The sequence below is a fragment of the Bos taurus genome, chromosome 14 (genome assembly GCF_002263795.3).
Source record: "Bos taurus isolate L1 Dominette 01449 registration number 42190680 breed Hereford chromosome 14, ARS-UCD2.0, whole genome shotgun sequence".
Lineage (NCBI taxonomy): Eukaryota > Metazoa > Chordata > Mammalia > Artiodactyla > Bovidae > Bos > Bos taurus.
In genome coordinates, this window is record NC_037341.1 from 72295161 (window position 1) to 72320848 (window position 25688).

At 42.4% G+C, this 25688-nt stretch overlaps 1 protein-coding gene and 1 long non-coding RNA gene across 5 annotated transcripts in view; one reads left to right on the plus strand and one right to left on the minus strand.

The window, feature by feature from the left end:
- The first annotated feature begins 6134 nt into the window (after window positions 1-6134).
- Window positions 6135-25688, plus strand: part of RUNX1T1 (RUNX1 partner transcriptional co-repressor 1) — a 157463-nt gene continuing 137909 nt past the window's right edge. The window contains exons 1-2 of one of the 4 annotated variants that reach the window (NM_001359988.1): window positions 13904-14039; window positions 14229-14372. Coding sequence is in view for 1 of the 4 variants with exons in the window: in XM_025001690.2 (XP_024857458.1) it covers window positions 6490-6517 (28 nt within the window). In the remaining 3 variants the exon portion in view is untranslated. Of the gene's footprint in view, window positions 6518-13903; window positions 14040-14121; window positions 14373-25688 lie in introns of those variants that run through there. The other 3 variants (XM_025001690.2, XM_025001688.2, XM_059893318.1) reach the window with 3 other exon arrangements.
- Window positions 9463-14166, minus strand: LOC132342227 (uncharacterized). The gene is made up of 2 exons (XR_009490546.1): window positions 13805-14166; window positions 9463-9753 (listed from the first exon to the last, which is right to left on the minus strand). It is a non-coding gene; the product is annotated as an uncharacterized lncRNA (long non-coding RNA).

The following is a 25688-nucleotide window of genomic DNA, read 5'->3' on the forward strand; positions in this document are numbered from 1 at the left end:
AAAACACGTGAAACAGAAATTTTCTATCTTAGAAAAATTATGTCCTCTCAAGGAAAGGGGCGGAGAAGGCAATGGCACCCCACTCCAGTACTCTTGCCTAGAAAATCCCATGGACGGAGGAGCCTGGAAGGCTGCAGTCCATGGGGTCACTAAGAGTAGGACACGACTGAGTGACTTCACTTTCACTTTTCACTTTCATGCATTGGAGAAGGAAATGGCAACCCACTCCAGTGTTCTTGCCTGGAGACTCCCAGGGACGGGGGAGCCTGGTGGGCTGCCGTCTATGGGTCGCACAGAGTCGGACACGACTGAAGCGACTTAGCAGCAGCAGCAGCAATGAAAGGGGCCACACTGCAAGGCAGACGGGGTGATCGGCATCAGGTTGCTCTTGCGGTTTTACAGGCGCCTGACCTAAAGAGTGTATTGATCAAGTGATTCTCTTGAATGTACAGATGAAGTCTGGGGGAATTTAGGAAGGGGAACCTGTTGGTCCCAGATGACGGAGTCACCCTTTCTAGTGTCTTAACTGAGACACTGGGGTCTCTCAGTTGGTGGCCAGTCCTATTGAGAAAAAAGTAAGAACTGTGCAAAACAAGTTCATGCTGAATATGATTAACAGCAGCCTATGTTTGCTACAGATCTGTGGGCCAAAAATTCCTTCTCTTTCCACTGCTGTGCTGTGAGCCAGTTGGCGTCTGCTTTCCCCCCCAGAGGTGGATACGCTACAGTGATATAATGATTCTCACATGAAAACAGCCTTATGAGGTGATATGGGATTCATCAGACTAGAGTGTTCTGTGGAGCAAATTGATATTTTTAAAGGACTGGAGAAAAATAAAATGATTAAAATACTATAACATATGAATCTTTTAAAGGCTGTATTTAATGTGAACATAGATATACTGATCTTGCATAACTAAGGCATACATTTCCAAATAAAGATGATTCTTTACTAAGTATAAACATCCTCAAAGAGTCTGGATTATATAAACTATCAATGATATAATAATTAAATGAAAGAATTAGAATATGCCCTAGACAAACAGCTTGTGAATTTTTACTGCATATTGATGTGTGTACTAAGGAATACATACTCCAAGTAATATATAAGATAAAAAGGAAAGAATTACTTACCTCTAAAATTCCCTTGGCTCCAAGTTTCTTCACATAGTATTTTTTAAAATGTCTAACTTATTATGGAAAGTAAACAAAAATTTCAGAAATATTGGTACTTTATTGTAGAGACTAGAATAATTTTACAAACAGTTAAAACAAGAGTACATAAGAATACATATTTTTCATATCAAATTCCCCATTTTTCAAGAAATATTGAAATATACATATAAAACAACACAAAAAACCTTTGTCTTTGATTGCCTACATTTTCTTCATTAAAAATATTGGTGGTGTTAAAGTTTTCAGAATAATTCATTAAGAAAGAAGCCAAGTGATAGTGTTTTGATTCATGTAGATAAATTCATGTGATGAAGTTTTTAAACTTATTCATTCTTCATTCAACAAATGTTTATTGAACACCTAATACTTGGCAAGCACTGTTCAGTGAACAAAACAGACTCTTGTCTATGTAGTTACATCACAGTAATATACACCTAACTAAGGATTTATATAGAGAAGGCGATTGCACCCCATTCCAGTGGTCTTGCCTGGAAAATCCTGTAGACGGAGGAGCCTGGTAGGCTGCAGTCCATGGGGTCGCTAGAGTAGGACACGATTGAGCGACTTCACTTTCACTTTCCTGCATTGGAGAAGGAAATGGCAACCCATTCCAGTGTTCTTGCCTGGAGAATCCCAGGGATGGCAGAGCCTGGTGGGCTGCCGCCTATGGGGTCGCACAGAGTCGGACATGACTGAAGCGACTTAGCAGCAGTAGCAGCAGCAAGAATTTATATAGACAGAGTAGACACCAGTATTAAACAAAACAGCAAAAAAGGAAAAATAACTTCTCTGAGCACATTCAATTAAAAAAAAAAATGGGGACTATAGAATCTCAGTGGGGGATGGGTATTCTAAGGTTTTATTCTGGATTATGGTATTTTAAAAATCAACTTTCAAAGATGGAGGTGGGAAACATTCAATGTAAATTAGAAACATGTAACTAAGGTTTTTGGGGGGCATCATTATTTGTCATGGATTAGCAGTAAAATGTCACATGAGATAATTACTAGCTTATAGATAGTTGTGCATATAAAAACACTTATTTGTGTATGTCATGTAGCACGTGTGTGTTTCATATTACACAATAAATTCAATCCTGCAGAGTTTAATGTGTCAAACTCCAAGGAATACAAATATTTAAATATTTAAAGAGTAACACTCATTACTTAAATACTAATATGAATTATTTTATAAAACTCTCCAAACTTTAAAAAAATTCCTTTTGGAAATTAAATACGTTATTGAAATTTTCCAACTTTGGCTTTTTGCATGAAGACTGGCTTTAAAGTAGTATAGAAAAACATATGACTATCTGCAGCTGAATCATACCAATCCAATCAGCTTATTTGCAGGTAGGATGAGAGCCTTTTTTTGGGGGGGGGGTGCCATGACACATGGCATGTGGGATCTGCAACTATGCCCCCTACAGTGCAAGCACTGAGTCTTAACCTCTGGTTTGCCAGAGAAGTATCAGAGTCATTTTAGTTTAACTTGCAAATTTCTATTAAAAAAAATTATTTATTATCTTAGGTCCCTAAGAGCTAATGTATTTACATTGTACACTTACAGAATAAGACAAGATCTCTAAAATTTATTCTTTTGTTGTCCATATTCTAAAATTAAACCTTAAACCAGTTAAATAACAAAATTGCAAAGATTTGGAATAAAACTTGTCCATACAAAGCTCAAAAAGTAAGCTACATAAAATTACATAGCAAAAGCGAGAGAAGTGACAAATAGGGTTAAGGTCTTCATTGATGAAAGCATGATCATTGTTTCCTGTCCTTTATGTTTATCATATTCTATTTTTTCACAAATACAATAACTTTCATTAAAAATAATTAAGAATTTTCATCAACCTAAGCAAACAGGAAGACTTTTTCAAAGTATATAGAAAAATCACAGCTTGGGACTCATTCAAACTTTAATGTCTGTAAGAAGGAATTTTGAAAGCATTAATTAAGAACTTGTTTAAATTTTGTCCAGGAATTCCTGTTTGTGAGAGGTGAATCACATATCTCTAAAGAAGATAATGAGCACTCATCTGAAATTTGTGTTGGAAATTCTGCTTTTTTTAAAGATTGGCTTAAGGAGACACAAAAAGCAGTCTTAGGTAACATTAATGAAAAAAAACCTGTAAGCTGAAAAAACTTGGTACCTTTACAGTAAGAAAAATTTAAGAATGTGAGAAAAAAACCTGTGAGAAAAAAACTGCTAGTAAGGGTTTTTATAGTTTAACATATTATTGAATATCTTATTTTTCAGTTTAATGGTTTTCTTAGGGTGCGTAGGTGCCTATTTTTAAAAAATAATTTTTTTAAGATTTTGTTTTTTGGTTCAACAAAATGAAAGTCCTTAAAGTACAGATACCTAATTTCTCCTGTGAGTGGCAGATAGAAAGACAATACTAATTCCTGTCTCCTTTAGATAGTTATTTTTTAATGTATCAGTGATCAATTGACTGCATGATGAATGCAATGTCACGTGTATTTCCCACCCCAAGGCTAGGGTAACGAAATATTTTGTGGTCTTGTATCGTTTTCCGGCAATTCACACCTTCCCACCACTCTTATGAACGAGCCCCTCCCTTCCCATTTACTGTTTTATTTTCCTAGATTTTACAACTCAGGAATCACCTCACACTTGAGTTGGTCCCTATTGGTACGATTTGCTGCAAATAGAGGAGTCAGGAGATAATAGAAGGCCAAACTCTACAGAAAACTGTGTTCTACATCTTGCAGGACACAGGCCTTTAAAGGAAGTGGGAAGTGGGATTAAGGAATATATTGAGTCACTATACCTCAGCCTCAGGATGTACATTCTTCACCTGCTCTTATCAGAATTTTTAAAAACTCTAAGATTTAGTGACATTCTATCTGATGTGAAGTCAAACTGAGTAGAAAACGTTAATTTTTTAAGAAAAGAAGTACAACTAGAACAATGATTATTATTTTTACTGAAGGATGACCAAAAGGGAGAATCCCATAAGCTTTGTAGAATCTTATAAAACATGATTTAAATATATGCCTTTGTGTTGTGAATATGGCCTGAAAATGTAAAACTGTTTTTGATTTCCTGCAAGTTGTTTTCCATTGATTTTGAAGTTTAATGTTTCTATCATAATTTCACACCTATTTTGGCACAATTTACAGAAAGAAGAAAAATATAGCATAATATGTATATTTTATTTCTCCCCCTATTTTTTACATCCTAAAACTTGTTGATTTATTTCTAAGCCTTACAATATGATTTTAGAAGTAGCACTATTTCACAAGAATCATTCCTGATTCAGATTTAATTTTATTAAATTAAATAAGAATAAATATATGGTCCTGGTATCTAAATTCTTGCTTTTCAATTTTGGGACAAAAGAAATAACACATGTAATAGAATAATTAAATATTAAAGTGTTCATGATTCTTTAAGGAAAATATAAGTAAGCTTTGACAATTTCCTATACAATGGAGTTAAAGTATACAAAAAATTTTATATTTTAAGATTATTAATGCTGCTAAGGAGAGCAAAAAATAAAGAGCTGTAATGCAGAAATTACTATAGAATGTACAACTTGATAAAATTTGAGATTCAAATTAAGAATATCAAATATCAAGACTTAACATTACAATTCATTAATCCATTACAATTCATTAGTCAAATGTCCCAAAGAGAGGGCATAATGTACAATGAGTATTTTCTGAAAATGAATTGCAAAAAATGAGTAAAATCTGAGAAGACTTCAGAATTGGAAGCTCCAGCTGGATTTAAAAGGATGGGGGAAGGGCTCTTACTACTAAATATCTGAAGCACCATTTAAAAAAAAAAAACCTACCAACGTCTCATCAGGCCCACTCTGACTCTGTCTTAAACATCTTTTCCTTTGTAAAGACGAAATTTAGAAACACACACACAGGATATGTTGCACTGATGTAGGCCAGTTGAGAAAAAAAACAAAACAAAAAAAACATGGTTCAGAGCAGTATTTCAAATTGTTACACTAAATATAATAACATTTGCAGTCATGGCACTGTTCCATAATAATTTTGAAAGATTTCATTTTACTCATCATCGCCAGCCATTATCTGATCATATTTGACCTACATATTAATATTTTCATTATTATCCAAGCCCCTTTTGCTCTGTACAAACTGTCAGTTCTGTTCACTGCGAGATTATTTATTTACTTTGGAAATAACTGGAATTCTTTCACCCTATCTTTTTCTCCAGGGACACCCCCACCCCCAGGATTGATATTAATGTCTGCGGGAGGGGGGATATAACCCATAAATACAAACAAACAAACACCGTGAGATAGAAAAGGGGACCCTCTTCATGGCATACTATGGGAGAAGTATAAAAACAAAGGGAAAAAGAAAATGATAATTGTTTTCTCTAAGGCTATTATCTAATGCGAAAGCAAATAGTCAGTCTGGAAATCAGCTAACAGAAGGGGATTAAGAGAGAGGAGATCTGAGCAGGGCTTGATGGCTCGCAGAGCTGTGTCTCCAGCCAGTGATGAGACGCAGGCAGGGCAGCCAGGAGCGCTCCAGATGGCCGGGGAAAGTGGTCGTCTTGGGTTACTGCAGGGCGCCGGGGGCCCCGGGAAAGCATCACTAGGGAGCCGGCCCCACGTCCAGCCTTCACCGGAGAGGGCGAGGCCAGGAGAGAGGCGGCCCGCGCGCCCGCGCGCCCCGGCCGGCCGGGCCAGCCCATTGTTAACTTACACTTGACCCCCGTGACCCCCGCACGACACCGATGTCCCCCACCTCCCCCGCCTGCCGCCCGCGCCCCCCGCGCCGCCGCGGGCCCTCCTCCCGGCCCCGGGGAGCGGCTGCGGCGCCCCGGGCGCGGGCGCGCGCGCTCTCGGCGCCCAGCGCGCGGCGCCCCCGCTGCCCGGCGGCCGCCCCGCCGCCCCGCGCGCGTCGCCTTCCTCGAGAGTGAGCGAGGGCGCGCGAGGCCGACGCAGACGCCGCCCGGGACGGGGGCGCTTCCCCGCGCCCCGCATCCCATTCGTCTGCCGCCGCGGCGACCGCAGGGAAGGGGCGGGAGGCAGGGAGGGAGGAGCGGCGCGCGGCGCGTCCGGGGCTGCTCCGCGTGGAGGCGGCGTCTGGCCGGCGGCCCCGACCCCCGGGCTCCTCGCCCCGCTGCTCGCGGTGATCGGTGCCCGGCGGCCTCGCGGCGAGCGCGCGCGCGGGCCCGCGGTCCTGGACGCGCCGGCCCTTCGGGGGCCAGGAGAGGCGCCGCGCCCTCGGCCCCTCGCCCGCGGGCCGGCCGAGAAGACGGCAAGTTTTCCTGGCACCTCGGAGCCGGTGGCGGATGGTGGGACTCTCCGGCCCTGTGCAGTGTAAGTGCCCGCGGGCGGGCGGGGACTGGGGGCACCGGGGTGGGGGTGGGGGTGCCCTGGTTGTTGGTATTAATTCTCATTCTGGTGACCGTCCCATTCGTTTGGGTTGTTCGGCCGGGAGGCTCCGGGCTGTCTCCGTCGCTGAACTACTGTAGAGCCACGCACCGGGGCGAAGAGGAGCCTCGCGAGTCACTGCCCGCTGCGGTGACACTGAACTTCAAGGGGCAGCCGGGGGTGCCGTTTTCACTCTCAGATTCTCCGCACTGCTGCCCCCTTTTTCTTTTCTCTCCATCATGACGATATGAGAGCTGGAAGATTATATTAGTCCCACCACCCACCCCCGACCGAACCCCCGGGCAAGGTACCCAGGGTGAGGGTGGCAGGTGGCCTTGGACCCTCATTTTTTTTTTTTTTTTCAATATTTTTTTAAACTGGAAAGTCTGCTTTTGATGGTGGGAAAACTTAGCTCTGGCATCAAGCGAGGAGGAGGAATCTTAACTTTTGAGACCCGGTGGCAACTGCGCTCGGGGTCCTTAGAGCAGTCCTCGGGCGCTTTGTGCCCACCCTGCGAACTCGCCCTGGTCTTCTTGGGCACGCGGGGTGCTCGGGTGGGAAGCCCCTGGAGGACAGGCCAAGCCCCCCGCCCCCGAACTCCAGTGAGGTCTCTCGATCCGAGTCTGGCATCCGCGACGGGCTTAGGGCTTTGCCGCCCGGGCTGGGTGGGCAGCGTCCCTGCGGCCCAGACCTCCGCGCGCCGGAGGCTTCGGCGCCCTGGCCCTTTGGGGGTTCCCTGCGCAGCCTCGATGGGGGCCCCCGTCTCCTCTTCAGAATGGGGAGCCTTGTGCTCGGCAGCGGAGCCCCCGCCAGGCGGAGCCCGGACGGGGAGCCGCGTCCCGGGGATGCAATTCGTTTACCCGGCCCCAGCGCTCTCTTGGGGGGACAGAAAGGACTGGGGTGATCGGTGCACCCAGACCCCTCTCCCTGGGCGGATCTGACGCTGGCCAGGACCCCCCTTAGGAAAGACAATTCTGTGGGTGCAAGACGCTTAAATCCGTTTTTTTTTTTTTTTTTGAAACTTTTTATGGAGGTTGGGGTGGGGTAAGTCAACCCTTGGAAAAGTTTGAGTACAGATTCCAGGAAGTAGGATGTGAACCCAGACTGTTACTAAAAATAGCCCGATTCCCTCCCCCCCACCCCACCCCGCCGAGCTTTTCAAGTTCGGAGGATTTGGCTGCGGAGCCTTGCAGCCCTTGTTTTCCTTATTCCTTGCAAAGCGTCGTGGCTGTTGAAATCTTTTGAGCACAGCTATTCTTCAAGATCTGGGCATCTTAAAGCCCAACTGGCCTTAGCCTGGCACCAGAGTGTCACTTTCAGGAATAGCCAGTGCCCTCCGCGGAGGAGCTCCTGAAGACCAGTCCCAGAGTCCAGGGCCGGGGAGTGAAGGTCAGGAGTTGGGGGGGAAGCCACTCCAGAGCAACTTGATGTGCTTCATGTCACTCCGGGCCCCCTTGAATTTTTAATTTCGCTCCCTCTAATTAATCTGCCCAGGGCCTTGATATAAATGGCTGTCCACAGCAGCTGCAAATTGATTCATCCCCTGATAAAGGTTGGGTTGCTGACCAAGGCGTTTTCTTTTTCTACCTTCTGTGTGAACTGAAATCTGTTTTACAGGTCCCCCGCCCCCCCACCCCGTCTCCTTTTAAACATGTGCACCATTTTTAAGTGCTCCCAGTGGCTTTGATTGTCATAACCCTCCCTTTGCATAGAACGAGAGTGAAACTGGGTCTGTGCCCAGTGAGTCCACACTCGCTAGAATACAAATTGATCAGCTTTTCAGTGATAAACCGTTAGTGTCCGGGGTCTTCTTAGTTTTTTGCAGCCTTTTGCCTGGACCATGTGAGCGTTCTGTTGTGCCCAGTCTCTCCTGTCATCCAGTTCCTTAGAAAAGGTGAATAAACAGAACTGTTTCTTAAACCATCCTGGACCAAAGCCAGATGCTTATGTCAGATGTGATGTGTACAAAGAGAAGCAAATTTATGATTCTCTGGATCTTTCCCCATTGTTTATTCTTAATGTCAATTCTAGTTTTACCATTGTAGGGGCTTTCAGGTAGCATGCATGGGACAGTCTGATTTTCTTTTTCTTTTCTTTCTTTTTATGGGTGGTTATTTTTAAAGGGACAGCTGACAGTCTCACCCAGTGTTTGACCTAGGCATCTTTTGCAGCCAGGAAGGATATTGAGGAAGTTGAAGTCTAACATTGCTTTATCTGTACTGTATTTAGCATTTCTTTGGCTTATTCTTTCAAAAGAAAGAATTTCCACGAAATAATCAAGGAATCAGGCTCATTCTGGGTGTATAAAAGCTGACTTTATCTGCGATCATACTAAGAGAAGAACTTTATGTTAGAAGACTTTGTGTAAGAATTCATAATTTTTTGTAAACCATTTAGACAGCAGTCACTTTATTTGAAATGCTAAATACTGAGTGGGAGTGTTTGAGTATGGAGTTTCTCCAGTGTCCAGTTCATATCTAATAAAAGAAGTGGGAAAAATGGTGTATTTTTTCTTTAATGTTTGGACAGCTCAAAGCAGACCAGAAATCTTTGAAATGCTTTATAGCTTTAGTCTCTGTGACTCACTAATATCTGCTAATAATTTGATTTAAAAATGATCCTTAAAAGGATCATTTCATAATAAGACACATTCTTCTTGTAGTACAAAGCAAACTGCCCTATCAAGTTGCAAGCTGCTGGAAATGGTAGGACAGTACATGTTGCAGCTACAAGATTGCAGCTTTATATTTTTACATTTTCCCCCTTCTGAAGAAAAGTAAAATATTGTTCTTGATGCTAGATTCTAATGATGAATTCTTCCATCCAGGATGTTAGTATAAATATTTGCAGATCAAAGAACACTTCATAAATAGGAAAGAAGTACACAAATGTAAGGTGCCATTATCATTTATTTTATTATAAAAATAGAAGCTTTTTTTATTGTGGAAAAAAAAAACTTTTCTTTTTTTCCAACATTGAAAAGGGATCACGAGAAAGAAATGCTTCCAATAGGAATGCTGGTCAGTGGTTGTCAGGTTAGGACATTCTTCACTGTCAAATCCTGTTTCTCACTTCTTTGATATGAACATCAGCTGACAGGCACTGAATGCAAACCCTTCTTCATTGAGGTTTTATGCAGGCAGCATAGCCCTTCATAGCAAAGCAGTCTCAAAAATTGGCACCTGCAGGATTTGCATGTGAAAAAAACGATTCAGTTGCATTTTACTGGAGTCTATTACTGTAAGTTATGTAGGTTCAGTGAGAAAAGCTATATGTTGATGTTTGGACATTTAAAAGTTCTTTGTTTTAGGGACACCTTATTCATCATCTAGTGATCCACAGACTTTATTGATAGCAGAAGCAGGGTGAAGAGATCTCTGGCTTTATAGAGGTTATTTAGTATGAAATGGTGTTATTTTTAACCATGTGCTTACAGAGTGCACTGCATGCATGGTTAATTTTTAAAATGTGCCTTAAAATGATGCCTTCATACAACTTTCAGAATCCATCAGAAGTTAAATACATAAAATTAGGTTAACATAAATACTCTTTGAAAACAATCTAGGATTTTAGAAGTTCAATAAGTTAAAATCTATAATAAAGAAATTAAACATTTCATAGTTCTGAATTTCTTTACTTGTTAAATAATTTGTCACCAAGATGCCTTTTAAAAATACCATATTTGACCCTTTTATGCAAAATAACTGACAAATGTTAAGTCAACTAAAATACCATCAATGTGAACATTTCATCCAGAATAAGTTATTTTTTATTATCTAAAGAGACACGTTCCAACTTCACTTTTTTACAGCCATTAATATAAGAGTTCCTAAATAATGTTTAAAGAACAGTGAACATTTTATTAAAGCAAACATTAGTTCAGTTTAATGGAGGTAATTGTAAGTGATAAGACAGAGCAGGTTATCTCTGTGTTGTTTAAACAGAAGGAGCTACTTTGCACCATTTCCAGTAGCCATCTGTAGAAGAGAAGGGTTTGCACCTGTCTGTCCACACTAATTATAGATTAGGGCCAAAGAAATGAAATTCGAGGAGGTTTTCAGCTAATGAAATCCATACAGATTTTATTGTAAATGTGTTTTATGTAAAGAGGGTGGTGGTTGAGTTATGAGTGAATAAATTGCTATGTAGCTGCTAGGCACTTGGTTTTGAAGCACAATTCTGCTGCATTAACCTTTGATATTAAAAAAAAAAAAAAGACAAACAACTTAGACACGGATGCTAGTCTTTGTTTGGCGTCCATAGCTACAATTTAGTGAGCAGCAGTGAGATTCAGTGTGCAATTTTAAAATGTGCTGTAAAGCAGCTTAAATGTTAAGAATATTCTAGTATTTTGAAATGCAGATGAAGTAGAAGTTAGGTTTTAACTTATACATATAAAACATTAGGAAATCTGAAAGCTTTTTTTTTGCATTTCAGTTTCACATACATGAGAAATTAAAGCAAAATGAGTGAGGAATTCATTCTGCAATAAAAGGTCACATGAATCTCTACCACATCTGTTTATAGTAATTATGAACATAATTAACATAAGAATTACAAATGAAATAATGACAAGCTGAGCAATGAGATATTATGCCATAATGGTCATATGTTGGAATTCTCACATTATAGCACACTAGAATTCACATACTCAAAGAAAATGGTAGATTTTTATCTGAATTAATGCTTCAAAACTTATCTGCTTGAGACAGATGGACTTCTTGCTTTTATAGGAAGGTAACCTATTATTAAGAAAAGAACTAGTTGAAATTAAGATTTTTAGTCTCCAGCCTGGCCTTTAAGACAGCTATGATGATAGAAACCACTTCCTGTTGTACACTTATTCTGTGATTGTTCTTCTTGATTATTATATTGCTTTTTTCTAAATTGAAAGCTTTGCAGCAAAGTGTTTGCTTTGGAAGAAAGTCATGGATTCTTCCCATTTGAGAATTGGTTGATCTTTTCTGTAACTGTGAGCCAAAAGTCAGTGAACAAACAAGGTAGTAATAGAACTAGTATGCCTTTACAAAACAAGAACCCTGGCAAATAAGCTTTTGTGCAGTTTTCTTCATACCTTCAGTGTCTGGATGCTTTTTAAAGAAAAATGTAAGCCTTTTCTGTGGAAGTAGTAGGGCTTTGTTTGTTTTATAAATAGCATTTTTTCAAAGCACATGTAATGGAAAAATCAGTTGGCGTTTCTAAGTTGTATTTTTTACTTCCTAGACTTGCATTGGATTTATAAACATGTGTCTGTAGTCTTTGTCCAAACTGATCTAACTAATATGTAATAAAGGGGCAGGTATATGTGATTGCACCTGGTTATCCTGAATGCAGGTTTCTATAGCAGCTAGAGAAAAAGTGAAAGGTGACTCTTTATGAGAGCTATAATGATACTCTAGAAATCTGTTGTTACATTTAAAACATGTAAGGATGACAGATTTTCACTCATTTAGAGTGCACTCGATTTGGTAACATTTCCTGCCAAATGGTCTCCTCCCTCTCCTTGCACCCTTCTATAACTATTGAACCTGCTCACTTTTTGAAGATTTACGGGGAAGTAGTACCTCCTTCTCTTCTCAGTGATAACCCGAGGTTTTCCACATGATTGGATTACTGGTGGACTGTGGCAGAGCCCTTTTCATCTGACATTCACTGCATGACAAGATTTTTCACACATGCCCTTCCTGCACCAACGCCTAGCTTTTTGCACTTTACCTGACCTATCAGGTTTCCCTTAATTGTTTTCTTGGGGTGTGTGGGAGCTTGGGGGCCAGAGGGTCCAACTGCTCATAAAACTTTTTGAGCACTGGATCCAAGTGGTTTGGAGGGGAGTGCTTGATTCAACAGTTTGCTGTTGTGGTTCAGAGGCTCAGTTGGCCCCCTCTTTGTGACCCCTGCCTCTCCTGATTTTCTTAAGGTCTTCTTCAGATCTGTCTCCTCTCAGAGGTGGCTGCTAGGTCTCTTGCACTTTGGTGTTGGTGTTTTTCTCTAATCACCAGCCTTATTTCCCCTCACCCCAAACTATCGAGCCCCCATGCATAAACTGTTTTACAATCTGAAGTTTCACTGCATCAGGGGCTACAGTGTATGTCAAGAACAGTTCTGGAGTTTATTGGCTTCTTTATTCTGAACTCACTCTTTATACTGACATGAGCTTCTTAACCAAGCTTCAGTGCCTTGAAATGCAACATGACCAAATACTCCCTTTCCGCCCCCCCCCCCCCCAATAAAATAACCTTCTTTGCTGCATTATTTGCACTCCATTAAGGATCTGATCAGATGTTCACGTTGGCTGACGGGTGCATTTAAAAGGGGAAAGGGGGCTCCCAGGAGACCACTCAGGTGTACCTCCCTGCAGACCCTGATGGGGGTGGAAGAGGCACTCTGGACTGGGAGGAGCGCTAGCTCCCTGCTTGGTGTCTGATTGATTCCCTGGCTCTGGGGTGGGGAGAAGAGCTGTGGAGGCAAGCTCAAACCGGGATTGATTGCCTCGATTTCAAATTCCCACCTCCAAAATAGACTCTCAGATGTACACACAAGGAGCCCCCACCGCCGGCACAGTTTCTGGAGGTGGAGCAGGTGTCTGGGAGTCACCTGTAGCTCCCAGTCACAAGTGCATCTTCTCCCGGTGCCGCTGGCCACGCGAGGTTTCCGCTGGGACCACCTTGACAAGCCCAGGGAGATGCCAGCGTTTGTATCCGCCTCACAGCCATCTCTGTGGATGTGGGCAGGGGTTGGAATCTAGTCTTGGGGCCAGCCAAGAAAGGGACGAGAACTCCCACTTGAGGTCGGTCGGGAAGGGCTGTGTCGCTGCCCGTGAGGACTCCCTGGGTTTGCTGGGCAACTTGGGTCTGTCTGGATGGAGGTCACACGGTGACTGTCTCGTTGTTAAGCTCCTGCAAAAAGCGGGCTCTGGATTCCCCTCTGACCTTGACAGAACCTCCCGGAATGTTAGCATCCCAGCTGCCCCCCTCCGCCATCCCTGGAGCAAGGGAAAAAGGCAGTTTGCTAGTCTGGACTCCCCCCGCTCTCTCTCCGGGTGGGGACAGACGCGGGGGGGAGGGGAGACAGGTCAGCCCCGGCTAGCCTGGGGGCGCCTCGCTCGCCCCCCGTGTCCCCCGAACCCTCCGCCCCTGCCCTGCCGGTCCCTGCTCCTTCGCTGCAGCCCGCGTCTCCCGTCCCCCCTCTCTCTCTCCCGCTTCCCCTGCCTCTCCCGCGCCGTCTCACACGCACCCTCTGTTTATTTTCCTGCCTCCATCTGGGCCCTGCTGATATTGTAATCACCCCGATGCACGCCGGCTCCGCTCGGCTCCCTCGTGCGCCCGCACACTCACTCACACACAATGTGCCATCCCGACAAGCCTCTGACTTCTGATAAGCTCCGATGTGTGTTTAATGAATACAAAGCCGCGGTCCGGGGGCCGCCTGCGCTGCGGCGGCCGCCTCTCCTGCGCTGCTTTGCCAGAAGGTAATCTCGGCGGCCGGGGGGGCCGGGGGCCGGGGGGCGGGCCGGGAGGAGGGGAGGGGTGGGGGGCGGGATGCAGCGGGGCGCGGGGAGGCGGCCTTTCTCTTTTCCTCTCCCCCTTCCCGAACGATTCAGAAGTCGATAAGACCGGGAGAAGTGAAGATGTACCATGTTATCTGTCGCTCCTCTTAGCTGGCGGAGAGAATTTACATTTCAAGATTAGCAGAGGGAGGAAAGAGAAATCTCCCTTTTGTTGTGTGGGGTGAGGAGCTGGCATCAGCCCTGGCCTGGCCGCTATCTCCCATCACCTCTGCTATCCAGACAGGACTCACCGAGGTGAGATTACCGGAGGGCCTTATCTTTCCTTGGGTTTCTTTTTTTTTTTTTTTTGCCATTCTAAATAGGTTTAAAGGAGACTGGATAAAGGGCGGGGGTGGGGGGGGGTGGGGGACAATGGATTACGATATTGATGGGATGCTGAAGCCTTTGGATGAAGAGGGGGAAAGAAGAAGCTGCTTAACAACTTGATTAGTTCCTTTTTATTTTGATGTTAAGGTGAGACTGTGTTCCTTCTTTGCATTCAAAGTCTGTAGAACTTAAGGGAAAATCGGAATGGCTTGAATGCCTTATATTCTTTTCACCCCCACCTCCTGCCCTCCTTAGCACCGTCTCCCTTCTTATAACGAGAGTTTCATTTACCCCTTATTTGTAGGATTGATAAACCGAGCAAAATCGGTTGAGGCTTTTGGAATTGATCATTTGTGTTTGGTTTGGTGTGACATGTTTTGAATGGGTGGTAAATTGATGCTAATGGTAGTACTTGGATGAGTAAGAAGAGCAAATGAAACCTACTTTTAATGTGAAATTAGTTGATTTTATAGTATGATTTCAACTAGGTGCAGAGGGAACAAAAATCAAGTCTGTAAGGTAGATTTGCATGTTGAATTTAAACTATGGGATTTCCCCACCCCCCATTGGAATTGGTTTAAAATGAAAATAATTTTAAAATGTTTAATAAACCTGTTTAATTTGAAACATGTTTAATACACTTGAATGTGTTTAAAAATTATAGTAGCAACCTTAAAAGGTTTTTTAAAATGGGTAAAAGTGGGAAAACAATTGTTTTGCTTCTTACACATAGTCAGGATAACTATTTTCATAGGTAAATATGATCCAGTAACTAAGAGCCTAATTAAAATTTGTTTAAAGGCAGGGGGGCATGTTTCCTTGTTGACAGCAGCAGATCGATTGGGTAAGACAATAGAGTCCCATTATTTCACTTCCATTGACTGAACATATTGACATTTCAGGTTTGCTGTTGCCTCAGTGAGCATGATGAAACACTGAAATTCACAGTCCAACTGGCCAGAGTGGCACATGTATTTACTGTATGTCATTTCTGCCTGGGGTTACCTTGTCACCTAGGCAGAATGGGAATAGACAGCCTGGAATCCTTCAGAAGGGCAGAGATCTTTTGCTAGTGAACTGACAGAGAACATTTCTTAGGGACATCTTTAATTTTACTTAGAATCAGGTGTACCAGATAAATACGTGATATACTTTTATTTGAAAATCTGAGGAGCTACTTAGCTATCAGTCCTTGTATTTTACATGTAAGAATACCCATTTTCAAGCTTTACCTTCCCAGAGATATTTACATTGAATCATTTAGATAGTTTGTGCTCAGGTGACATCCATTTTTCTCCAGTTGGGGGTATTCAAGCACCTGCTAAATCTGTATCTGTTTAAAGAAATGTGTAAGTCCCCTTCAAAAATAGGGTCTGGCTTTCCTTTTTCTGTGGGTGGAATATGAAAGCAGAATGTGTATATTTTACATTCATGTGACTGAATAGAAAGCAGTATGTATAGATACACATGTGTATTCTAAGCAGTGACAGAGAAAATACTCAGTGTTCTATGTCTTAGTGTAATCTACCCTTTTACACATTTTGCATAGTCTTTGCGTAATAAAACTAAATTTTAGGCAGACCTTGAGTCAAAGAAATTTGAATTGTATGAAAAGTGAACATGGAAGAAACCAGAAGGGACTTAATGTATTTTTTAAAGTTTAGTGAAAATATAAAACTATTATGAATATGCCTTATACCCAGCAGTTCTTGTCATCAGGTTAGGCAACTGATGCCCTTTACAACATTTAGCACAAAACTAGTCCTTTATACCATTTTCATGAAAATGTTAGGTTTCTGTTTGATCAGCAGGTGCTGTTGAGATGAAAGCCATGTGTAAATTTTCAGAAGGCCAAAAGTGTCATTTCAGAAAAGGAAAGTGATAAGAGAAAATGCAATCAGTTTTCCTGTTTTCAATTTGTGCAGGATTTGAAGAGCTGTTTTGTTAAACTGCTACATCTGCTCCAATATGAATATTGAACTACTTCCACTAAAAATAACAGCCTATAATTTGGAAGCTACTGCCGTCTTTTGTTAATGTGAGTGGGTTATTTAAAAACAAAAAAAAACAAAAAAAATTAAAAAAATAAAAAAGACAATTTTCTATTCTGACAATCTCTTGCCTAATGTGCATTTTCATTTGTTGGCACTTTTATCCTCAGCAGATAAATGGTATTATGCAATTAGGACCTCATCTCGTTTGACTATGAAAGAGATTTCCATAGGTGGAAATCCTTGTAAAATGGTTTCACATAAAACAAAATTTATTTTAAAGTAACCTGTTTAAATGCAGTTAAATTGAGAGAGTTATTCCTTACATTCTCGAATACTGCAATTTTTAACTTACTCCTGACTATTATAACAAAGTTAACACTATTCCATTGCATACTGGGCATTCCGTGATTTATTTCACCTTTAATATACCTGTAAATGTAAGTTTAAATTAATCAGGGATATTTTACCTAACAGGGCTTTCAGAATAATTTTTTCATGCTTAAATAAAATGATTAAATTATGCTTGAGTGCCTGCATACAAAAGCTTTAGCTTCTATAGTACTGCTAATCAAATAAGTTTTATGGACAGGGAAAGCACCACATTAGAGAAAAATTGGATGCATTTACTAGTGACATTTCTAGGAAAGACATGTTTAAAAAATTACTCAATATTAATTAAAAAGAACTCTAACATGAATAGCAATAATAAAAATAATACTTTAATCCCTACAGAAAGAAAATAAATGGCAGTACTAGTCATGCAAAACTGGACATAGAGAATTAAGGTAGAAGGAAGACCTATAAAATTTGGATCAGGTTTAATATTGACTCCATCCACAGTTGCAGTTGGGTGGACTTGTGGTGTAGTAATTTGTCTAGGGTGAGACCTGATCACTGCTTTGGATCAATTAGAGGCAATATAGCTTGTACCTTCACACTTCAGTTGCTAGACACACTCACTCTTCAAAGATAAACTGAGAATATCTTCAGAATGGATACAAGGGAAAACAGACACTGTGACACATTAGCATATTTGATATTAACAAATGTTTCTTTTGAAACACCAATCACACCAATCAAAAGAAGAGGTTTTTTGAAGAACCACATTGTATATACTTGTGATCACATGTACAACTGAGAATAATTCTTACAAAGAATGTAATTCCCAGTTTGAAGCCCAGTTGTGGGATGTTGTTGCTGGCATAATTTCAGATATCTGGGTATATTCCTTGGTGGGTATATTCGCTGGTATAGCACCAAGCACTTTGCCACTCTCAAGAAATGTTACCTGAGTCATGTATCAGTGAAGAAAGTTTATTTCACAGACACAGCCCCATCATTTTGTATATGATCTTCTAGTGTGTTGTTTCTGTGTCGAACAATCGGTGTTGAAGCCTCAGTACCTTATATGACATGAACAGGGAAGAGCTTCCTGTGACTCTCTTCAGAATGTCCATACTTTACCAAGTGATGTTCAGGCTTTTATATCAGACCCGCTGAGAAGGTAATGCCCTGTGGTTGAGGTTTAAGGTGTGAGATACTCTTGTTTGAAAACGCTTAAAACCATCAGTCTTGCTTACACCCCCTAACATTTTCAGTAACTGTAAGAGACCTACTTAAAATCCCTCTGCTTTGATAGTTCTAATTGAGGTTACCTGTATAAAGGAACTCATGAAACGGGTTGGTTTTCGTGGGCTTCATATTGGCCAGGGTCCCTAAGACAAGTCTGTACTTGGGTGAATGGGGCCTCTAGGATACAGCTCTTGTTGACTGTGGAGAGTACAGATGTAAAGCTTTCCTGTCGTGTGTCCACCAATCTGACCACCTCCCAGTGCCTTATGGAATGTGATTGACTAGATGCGTTCATCTTTTAACCCGGGGCTTTGACGACGACTGAGTGTGCTCTGGGCGTTCCAGGGCTGTCACCTAGTCGTTCATCTTGGGAGAAAGTAGAGGAGCTGACAGATGTTAGAGACCTACTGTGAGCCTGGCACTCACCTTCACATATAGTGTCATCACTGATTTTAAGGAAATGATTAACCAGTATTTCACTTTCTTCATTTCAAAGAGGTATAGTCCACCACTCTAAAACTAGCTTTAGTTGCTCTTCTGCTTTGACCTTTTGCTCCAATTTGGAAAACTGAGGTTTCCTTATGTTCCCCAAATTTAATTACCTGCTCTGTTTCCGAGTTCTAGCAGAGACATGTTCTCTGAATACTGGGCTTTCTGTGCTTTTCAGCAGTCATGATCTGTACGTCCACTGTTTTCCTTACATTTGCCCTTGCCCCCAGACTAGGAATCAGAGTAGGCTCCTGGCCAGCAGATATCCTAGGATATGCCCAAATGCATGCCACTCTGTATGCCTCTTCCCAGGGGGCGCTAGTGGTAAAGAACCATCTGCCAATGCAGGAGACATAAGAGATGCAGGTGCGATCCCTGGGTCAGGAAGATCCCCTGGAGGAGGACTTGGCAGCCCACTCCAGTACTCTTGCCTGGAGAATTCCATGGACAGAGGAGCCTGGTGGGCTACGGTCCATGGGATCGCAAAGAGTTGGACACGACTGAAGCGACGTAGCACACTTATGCACTCTGTGTCCCTCGTCCTCCGGATGCAGGTTTATCCATGACTAAATACTGTTCTCTCATCAGAATGCCACCTTCCTGCTGTACACGGCCTTGGGACCTCTCCCTTTGTTGGTCTCATTCAGCACTCCAGAGCAGTCTTCTGCTCAGTGTTCTTAGTCCCTGTGGCTTGACCCATCTCAGGCACTCTACAAGGCGTCTCTTGGTCACTCTACATCTGGGTCCACTTCCTCGTCCTGACTAAGAGGAGAGGGAGTCTGGACCATCTTGAACTTATAACTGATTATGTAGCATAAAGCACTCTGTTATGAAATGAAGGACCTTGTGCGTGGGCTTTCCCCAGCACAGGCAAACTGAGGTTCCCCTTCCAGTTCGGTCACTGACTTGCTACTGGAGTGCTCGGGTGCACTCCAGCTTCAGGAGCAAATGGTGGGCAGACCCTTTGATCACAAGGCTTCTCAGCTCTCACCTATACAGGTCTACATAGCATATTACGAGTAGGCTTTCAGGAATTGAAAAAAAAATCCATATATTTTCACTTCTGAATTGGGGGTACTACTAATCTGCATATCACTGGGAAATAGAATCAGTGCAGAATGTCCTCAGCTCCCCACTGTTCTTTGTTATAAAGAAGAGGTGTGGGAAAGAGTGTGTCATTTTTCTCATAGCCATCCTGGATCTCAGATGATTGTCTGAGATTTTAGTTGTTACTACAGTCCTTTCAGAGGTGAATGATGGAGGAAAGAATCTTTCTACAGAGTGAGAAGGAACTGAAACATTTTAGGTCTTGCACAAATAAAACAGCCTGTATACTTGCCCCTCACCTCACCTAAGGTGAACTTGGTGCCTGGGGCCAGGGCTGAGGGACTAAAGGCTCACTTTAGTGCTTACCGGGCTTTTCCTGCACCCCACAGTCTCAAGGTTTGGACCCTAGTCACTTGGAAATTTAGAAAATGACCTCTTTAAACTATTTTTGGAGAGAACCTGGTAAGTAATAGCTTGTTTAAACCAATCAAAGCACATTATCATTTGCCTAGGAATCAGATGTTAAGTGCAAAAGACCAAGAAACTGTTGTCTGAAGGAACAGTCTGCTGTCGCTTCTAAAAGTGATGGAGATCCCAGTGACTACCAATGACCCTGATTTTTGTACTTTGACTTAAAAAAATGGACCTTGTTAAAAGTTTAATCCTAATTTGTGAAGTTACTAATTGTGAACCTGGGCTGGATTTCTTTGGAATTTAGGAACTATTACACTAGTTTCACTATTATACTATTACACTGTTATACTTCTGATTTGATTAAGCCCTTTGTCATCATTCAGGATGGCAGTGGAAACTTCTGCTGTTTACGAGGAAGGACATGGAAGTTACAGCAGGTTCAATTGTCCCTAGAAATGGAAATCACAGGAACCACTGTTGCTTCATTGGTGTAGAAAGTTTTTGCATTGGCATTTGAAATTTGGTGGGAGGCCAAATTCAAGTTCTTTGCCACAAAGGTGAATGTCTTAAAAGTATGTATGCAGTGAACTGTTGAGACCTGACTTGACTGAATTGAATACTGCATCAGAGAAATAATAGAGAAAATGTGACCAGGAGATGTAGTGGCAGTTTGTCTAAAGATAAGCTATCCAGAGTTTCGGGGCCACTAATGACAGAGGAGACGTTGCCAGACCACTGATGAGCTTAGCTGTGGCCAGCTCTATTAGAGCTCCCGGAGAGAAAATTAGCTGATGTTAGTGTTTGGGACGTCCTTTCTGCTAGGCCTTGTGGGGAGTATACCTGCGGACGCGCAGGTAGGAGATCAGAGAGGTATTAGGAAAGTAGATGATGGTACCTGCAAAGACTGGCTTCAGGGTTGTGCCAGGAAGCTAGCGCAGCAGCATTGCTGAGAGCATTTCAAATGCACATCTAACTTGGCAAGTGGAATATTAGCAATTGGGACGTCATCTCCTCTGAACGTTGTGGTAAGCGTGGTGCAAACTGTGCTTTAAATACAAGGTCTTAGGAAGCTGGTTGCTCCACTTTGTTAAAACTAGAGGTACTACACTCCTTCCCCTAACCTGAAGATACAGAGAGATGTGAGCTGTAAGACAGGTCATGAAAGACTGCTAGTTTATTTTCTGAATCTATGCATATGTTATGTACACAGTGATGAGCAAACACAGCTGGGAAGAACAGCAGATGATATTGGGCCTGAAACTGTGGTGTTTATCAGACTGATATAGTAATCCTTCTTTCCTGTGAAAGTGTTCTTTTCAAGTGATGTTAGAATTCTGTAACTTTTATCATGTGTCAGGCAAGTATTCTTTATTGCCAAACCTCTTTGCCTACCTGTCACACATTTTCATCCTCATCTCTAGCTAGGTTTATTTAGAAATGATATCCACACTTGACCTCTGATGGGAAGCAAATGTGGAGAATGAATTCAGATCCTTTTGTTTGAATCAGGGTAGGTTAGGTGTGTTCAGGTCTAAATGGAAAGTAAATGTGATCAGTCACCATTGACTTATCTACGTCAGGCTTTGAGTCGGCTAGAGAAAGTGGGTGTAAAATATCAGAGAGAAACATAAATGAGAAGCAATAAAGTGAGCAACCCATTAAAGCTAATTTGACTGTCTTAAAGGCATATGTTGTTTGGGTAGCCTTGGTAATGAAACCTTTTAGAATATTTGAAAGAAAATTAAGGTTTTTGTTTTTGGTTGTAAACCTGAGATAAAGTAGCAGTACTTTTCCATATACTGCCATAGGATTGGGAGGTGGCGTGGAGGCTGCCCAGCTCGGGTTCAGGCCCTTCTGTTCATCATCTTAGCACTGTGAAATCAGAATAGTTCTGTTCTTTATCACAAATGCTTTCTACATTAGAGACACAGAACAGGTAGTAGACCCAGTTCCCACTGAATGATAAACCCACTCAGGACAAATCAAATAGCTACAGAAGATGAAGAGGCTTTATTACTTGCTGGTTAAATGGTATAATAAATGAGATTTCGGAGTGAATTGAAATTTTAAGTTTGTTTTAAGAGAGGTAGGATTTATCAAGGCAATGTTATTGTAATGGGGTTGTGGGCAGTTATAAAGTAAGAATGGTGATTGGAAACGGTCTTGGGAGAGGTGTGTTGGGTGGGGTGGGTAGAGGTAGAGAGAGAATAAATTAATGTGGATCCAGCGAAGAGGACCCTTGGGTGAGGCTTGGGAAATAAGCAGCAAGATCATAAATGTTTGGACTACCAGGCATGTGATTTAAGCTTTGTCTTCTCAGTAAACCAGAAGTTTAAAAAAGCTTCTGTGTCCAGTGGGACCCCTTCGGATTGGGAGGTGGTGTGGAGGCTGCCCTGATTGTTCATCCTCTTGGCACCGTGAAACCAGAATAGTTCTGTTCTTTATCACAGATGCTCTATATATTAGGTTTTCTAGTTGGATTTTTTTTTTAATTGGAGTATAATTGCTTTACAACGTTGCATTAGTTTCCACTGTCCAGGGAAGTGAATCAGCTACATGTACACATGTGTCCCCTCCCACGTGGACCCCCTCCCATCCTGGCCCCTGTTCCACCGTCTAGCTTGTCACCAAGCACCCAGCTGAGGGTCCTGGGCTTTACACCAGCTTCCCGCCAGCTGTCTGTTTCACCCCTGGTAGTGTATATCTGTCACTTGAACAAAGAATGCCATGGTGAAATGGACCTTAGTAAAACCAGGGCAGGAAAAATAAAAAGGCAACAGGAAATCATGGACCCAGGCAAAGTGTTTCTGAAGACTTGGTCTGATTCTGGTGGGCCAGATTGGGGTGGATGGAATGAGGGAAGACCAAGGCCAGGTAGGGAACTGACTTTGCAGTAGTTTAGATGTTAGATATTTGTAGAAAAAAGGCCAGAAATGGGTTTGTGCGACAAGGAGGAATAGGCAGATACTGCTGCTGCTGCTGCTAAGTCGCTTAAGTTGTGTCTGACTCTGCAGCCCCATAGACGGCAGCCCACCAGGCTCCCCTGTCCCTGGGATTCTCCAGGCAAGAGTACTGGAGTGGGGTGCCATTGCCTTCTCCGAGGCAGATGCTAGAGACATTGCAAAGAAAAATAATTAGTACTTGGATATGGCTGAATTTAGAGAGGGGGAAGTGAGGACCACCCAGATTCGATGTCCATTGTATTTAGCTTGCCAGAATTTGGGCAGTGAAGGGAAATGAAAGTCACTCAGTCCTGTCCCTTTGTGACCCCATGGACTGTACAGTCCATGGAATTCTCTAGGCCACAATACTGGAGTGGGTAGCCTTTCCCTTCTCCAGGGATCTTCCCAACCCAGGAATCGGTCCCAGGTCTCCCACATTGCAGGTGGATTCTTTACCAGTTGAGCCACAAGGGAAGCCCAAGAATACTGGAGTGGATAGCCTACCCATTCTCCAGGGGGTCTTCCTGACCCAGGAATTGAACTGGGATCTCCCACATTGCAGGCGGATTCTTTACCAACTGAGCTATCAGTGTTTAAAGGACAGTTTACTTACCCTTCATAGACTCATACAGTCACAGCCTCCAGAAGGCAGCCTCAGAACCCAACTGGGTATCTCTTGTGGTCCAGCTACTTTGGGAAATGTTAATGGGGCTGTCACTTGGTAGATTTTCCTCAAAGAGTAGTGCTTGCATGGAGGATAGATTACTGATTGTCCTGGGACTTGGCTCCCTCTGTGCTTTGGCTCCTTGCATGGATTTCAAACTGTTTTTTGAGTTTTCTTCCATTTTGCAGGCTACCTGGTAGAATAAAATGTGATCAGGAGGGCTGGATCTGGACCTTTAACTTTCCACCAGATTAGCCTGTCTGTTTTAAGTATCTCAAGCATTAGACTTTTGTTTAGGGAATAATTTATAAAAATTTGTTTCAATTCTGATATGTAAAGGAGAGAAGGCAGGGACCAGAGAGTAAGGAGTCAAGGGGGAGTTGATGGCTGGGTGGAGGCTGTGCTTATTATACAGCAGTGTGTCTGAGACTCTGTCCTCAGTATTCTTGGGGGATAGGAGTTTCAAGGGAACCTTTGAACCTACCTTCATTCATTCAGTGCTCCAATCTTTGTCTGCAGATCAAATACTTTTTTCACACAGTGACATTTTCCAAATACACATTAAATTAGATGAACAAAAATGAATTTAAATATTACTAAAATTGATACACTCATCTTTGTGTATTTCACAATCAGGAGACTGTAAACAAAATATAAACAAAATACTACCATGTGTGGGATCACAATCTTTTGTTTTAAAATGCAGGCCTCCTATTGGAAAAGTAAAGGAATCCCTTTTGTATGTTAAGGGGCAGTATTCAATTCTTGTGATTAAATTGCTCTCTGTTAATTGTCCCCCCTATTTAAAGAATTTTAGTTACTGGACGAAACAACAACAACAAAATGTAGGACTTTCAGGGTCTGGTTCACCAATATAATATTATTTCAGGGACTTTCACCTTGCTTTGTTTAGTATTGTTTAATTTGAAAACACTGGCAATTCTTTTTACACTTTGAACTTAAACTGAAATCAGAGTTTGTGGATAAAAGCTGTCAGAATTGAATCTTTAAGACTTTTTTCCTCTGTAACCAAACTGTAGTTTTTAAAATAATGAGACCAATTTATATATGTTAATATGGAATCATTCCTGAGAAATACTGTGAAATGAAAAAAGCAGGGAGCAATGTATATATAGTATGGTACTTTTGTACAAAAGAAATACAAAAGCTTCCATTTGTGGGAGAAGTGTGCATGTGAATCTGATAATAGTATTTGCTTTATGGGAAGAAGGGGCTTCCCTGATAGCTCAGTTGGTAAAGAATCCGCCTGCAATGTAGGAGACCCCGGTTTGATTCCTGGTTCGGGAAGATCCACTGGAGAAAGGATAGGCTACTCACTCCAGTATTCTTCGGCTTCCCTTGTGGCTCAGCTGGTAAAAAATCTTCCTGTAATGCGGGAGACCTAGGTTCGCTCCCTGGGTTGGGAAGATCCCCCGCAGAAGGGAAAAGCTATCCACTCCAGTATTCTGGCCTGGAGAGTTCCATGGACTGTGTAGTCCGTGGGGTCACAGAGTCGGACACAGCTGAGCGGCTTGCACTGCACCATGGGAAGAAAGTGAGGCTGAGGCGTTGGGGGTTGGAAGGAGAATTTTTGTTGCATGTCTCTTGGTCTTTTGAGTGTTTTGCAGACCTCGTACCTGTTTTACTCACTGTAAAGTTAGAGACTGTAGCATCAGCTTGGGATGGATGGTTCTGGGATTCTGCCCTTCCTTTGGGGAAGGTGATACCCTTCTCTTCTCTACTAGAAAGCAGTCAAGTGGAGAAGTAGAGAGACCCAACTCCCCAATGCTTTGCCACTTGTTGAAACTCATACTCTTCATCTTGAAATAATTCTCAGCTGGATAATAATGGCATGACCCATAAGGTTGTCAGGTGGATTGCATGAGATGATGTGTGTGAAGCACAGTATCATTTCAGAAAGACTTGCTTGTACTTGGCATCTGACTTGACCACTCTCCAACTGGTCACCACTCTCTTCTGGAAGCCCCCTGTAGGATCTTCCCCTCTGTGTGGCTGTTCCTTCTTAGTCACCTTCACTCAGCAAATACGTAATGGAGAGTGTGGTCCTGTTTAATACCTGGGGGATATACAGATGTTCAAGTTAGACAGTGCCCCTGATTTG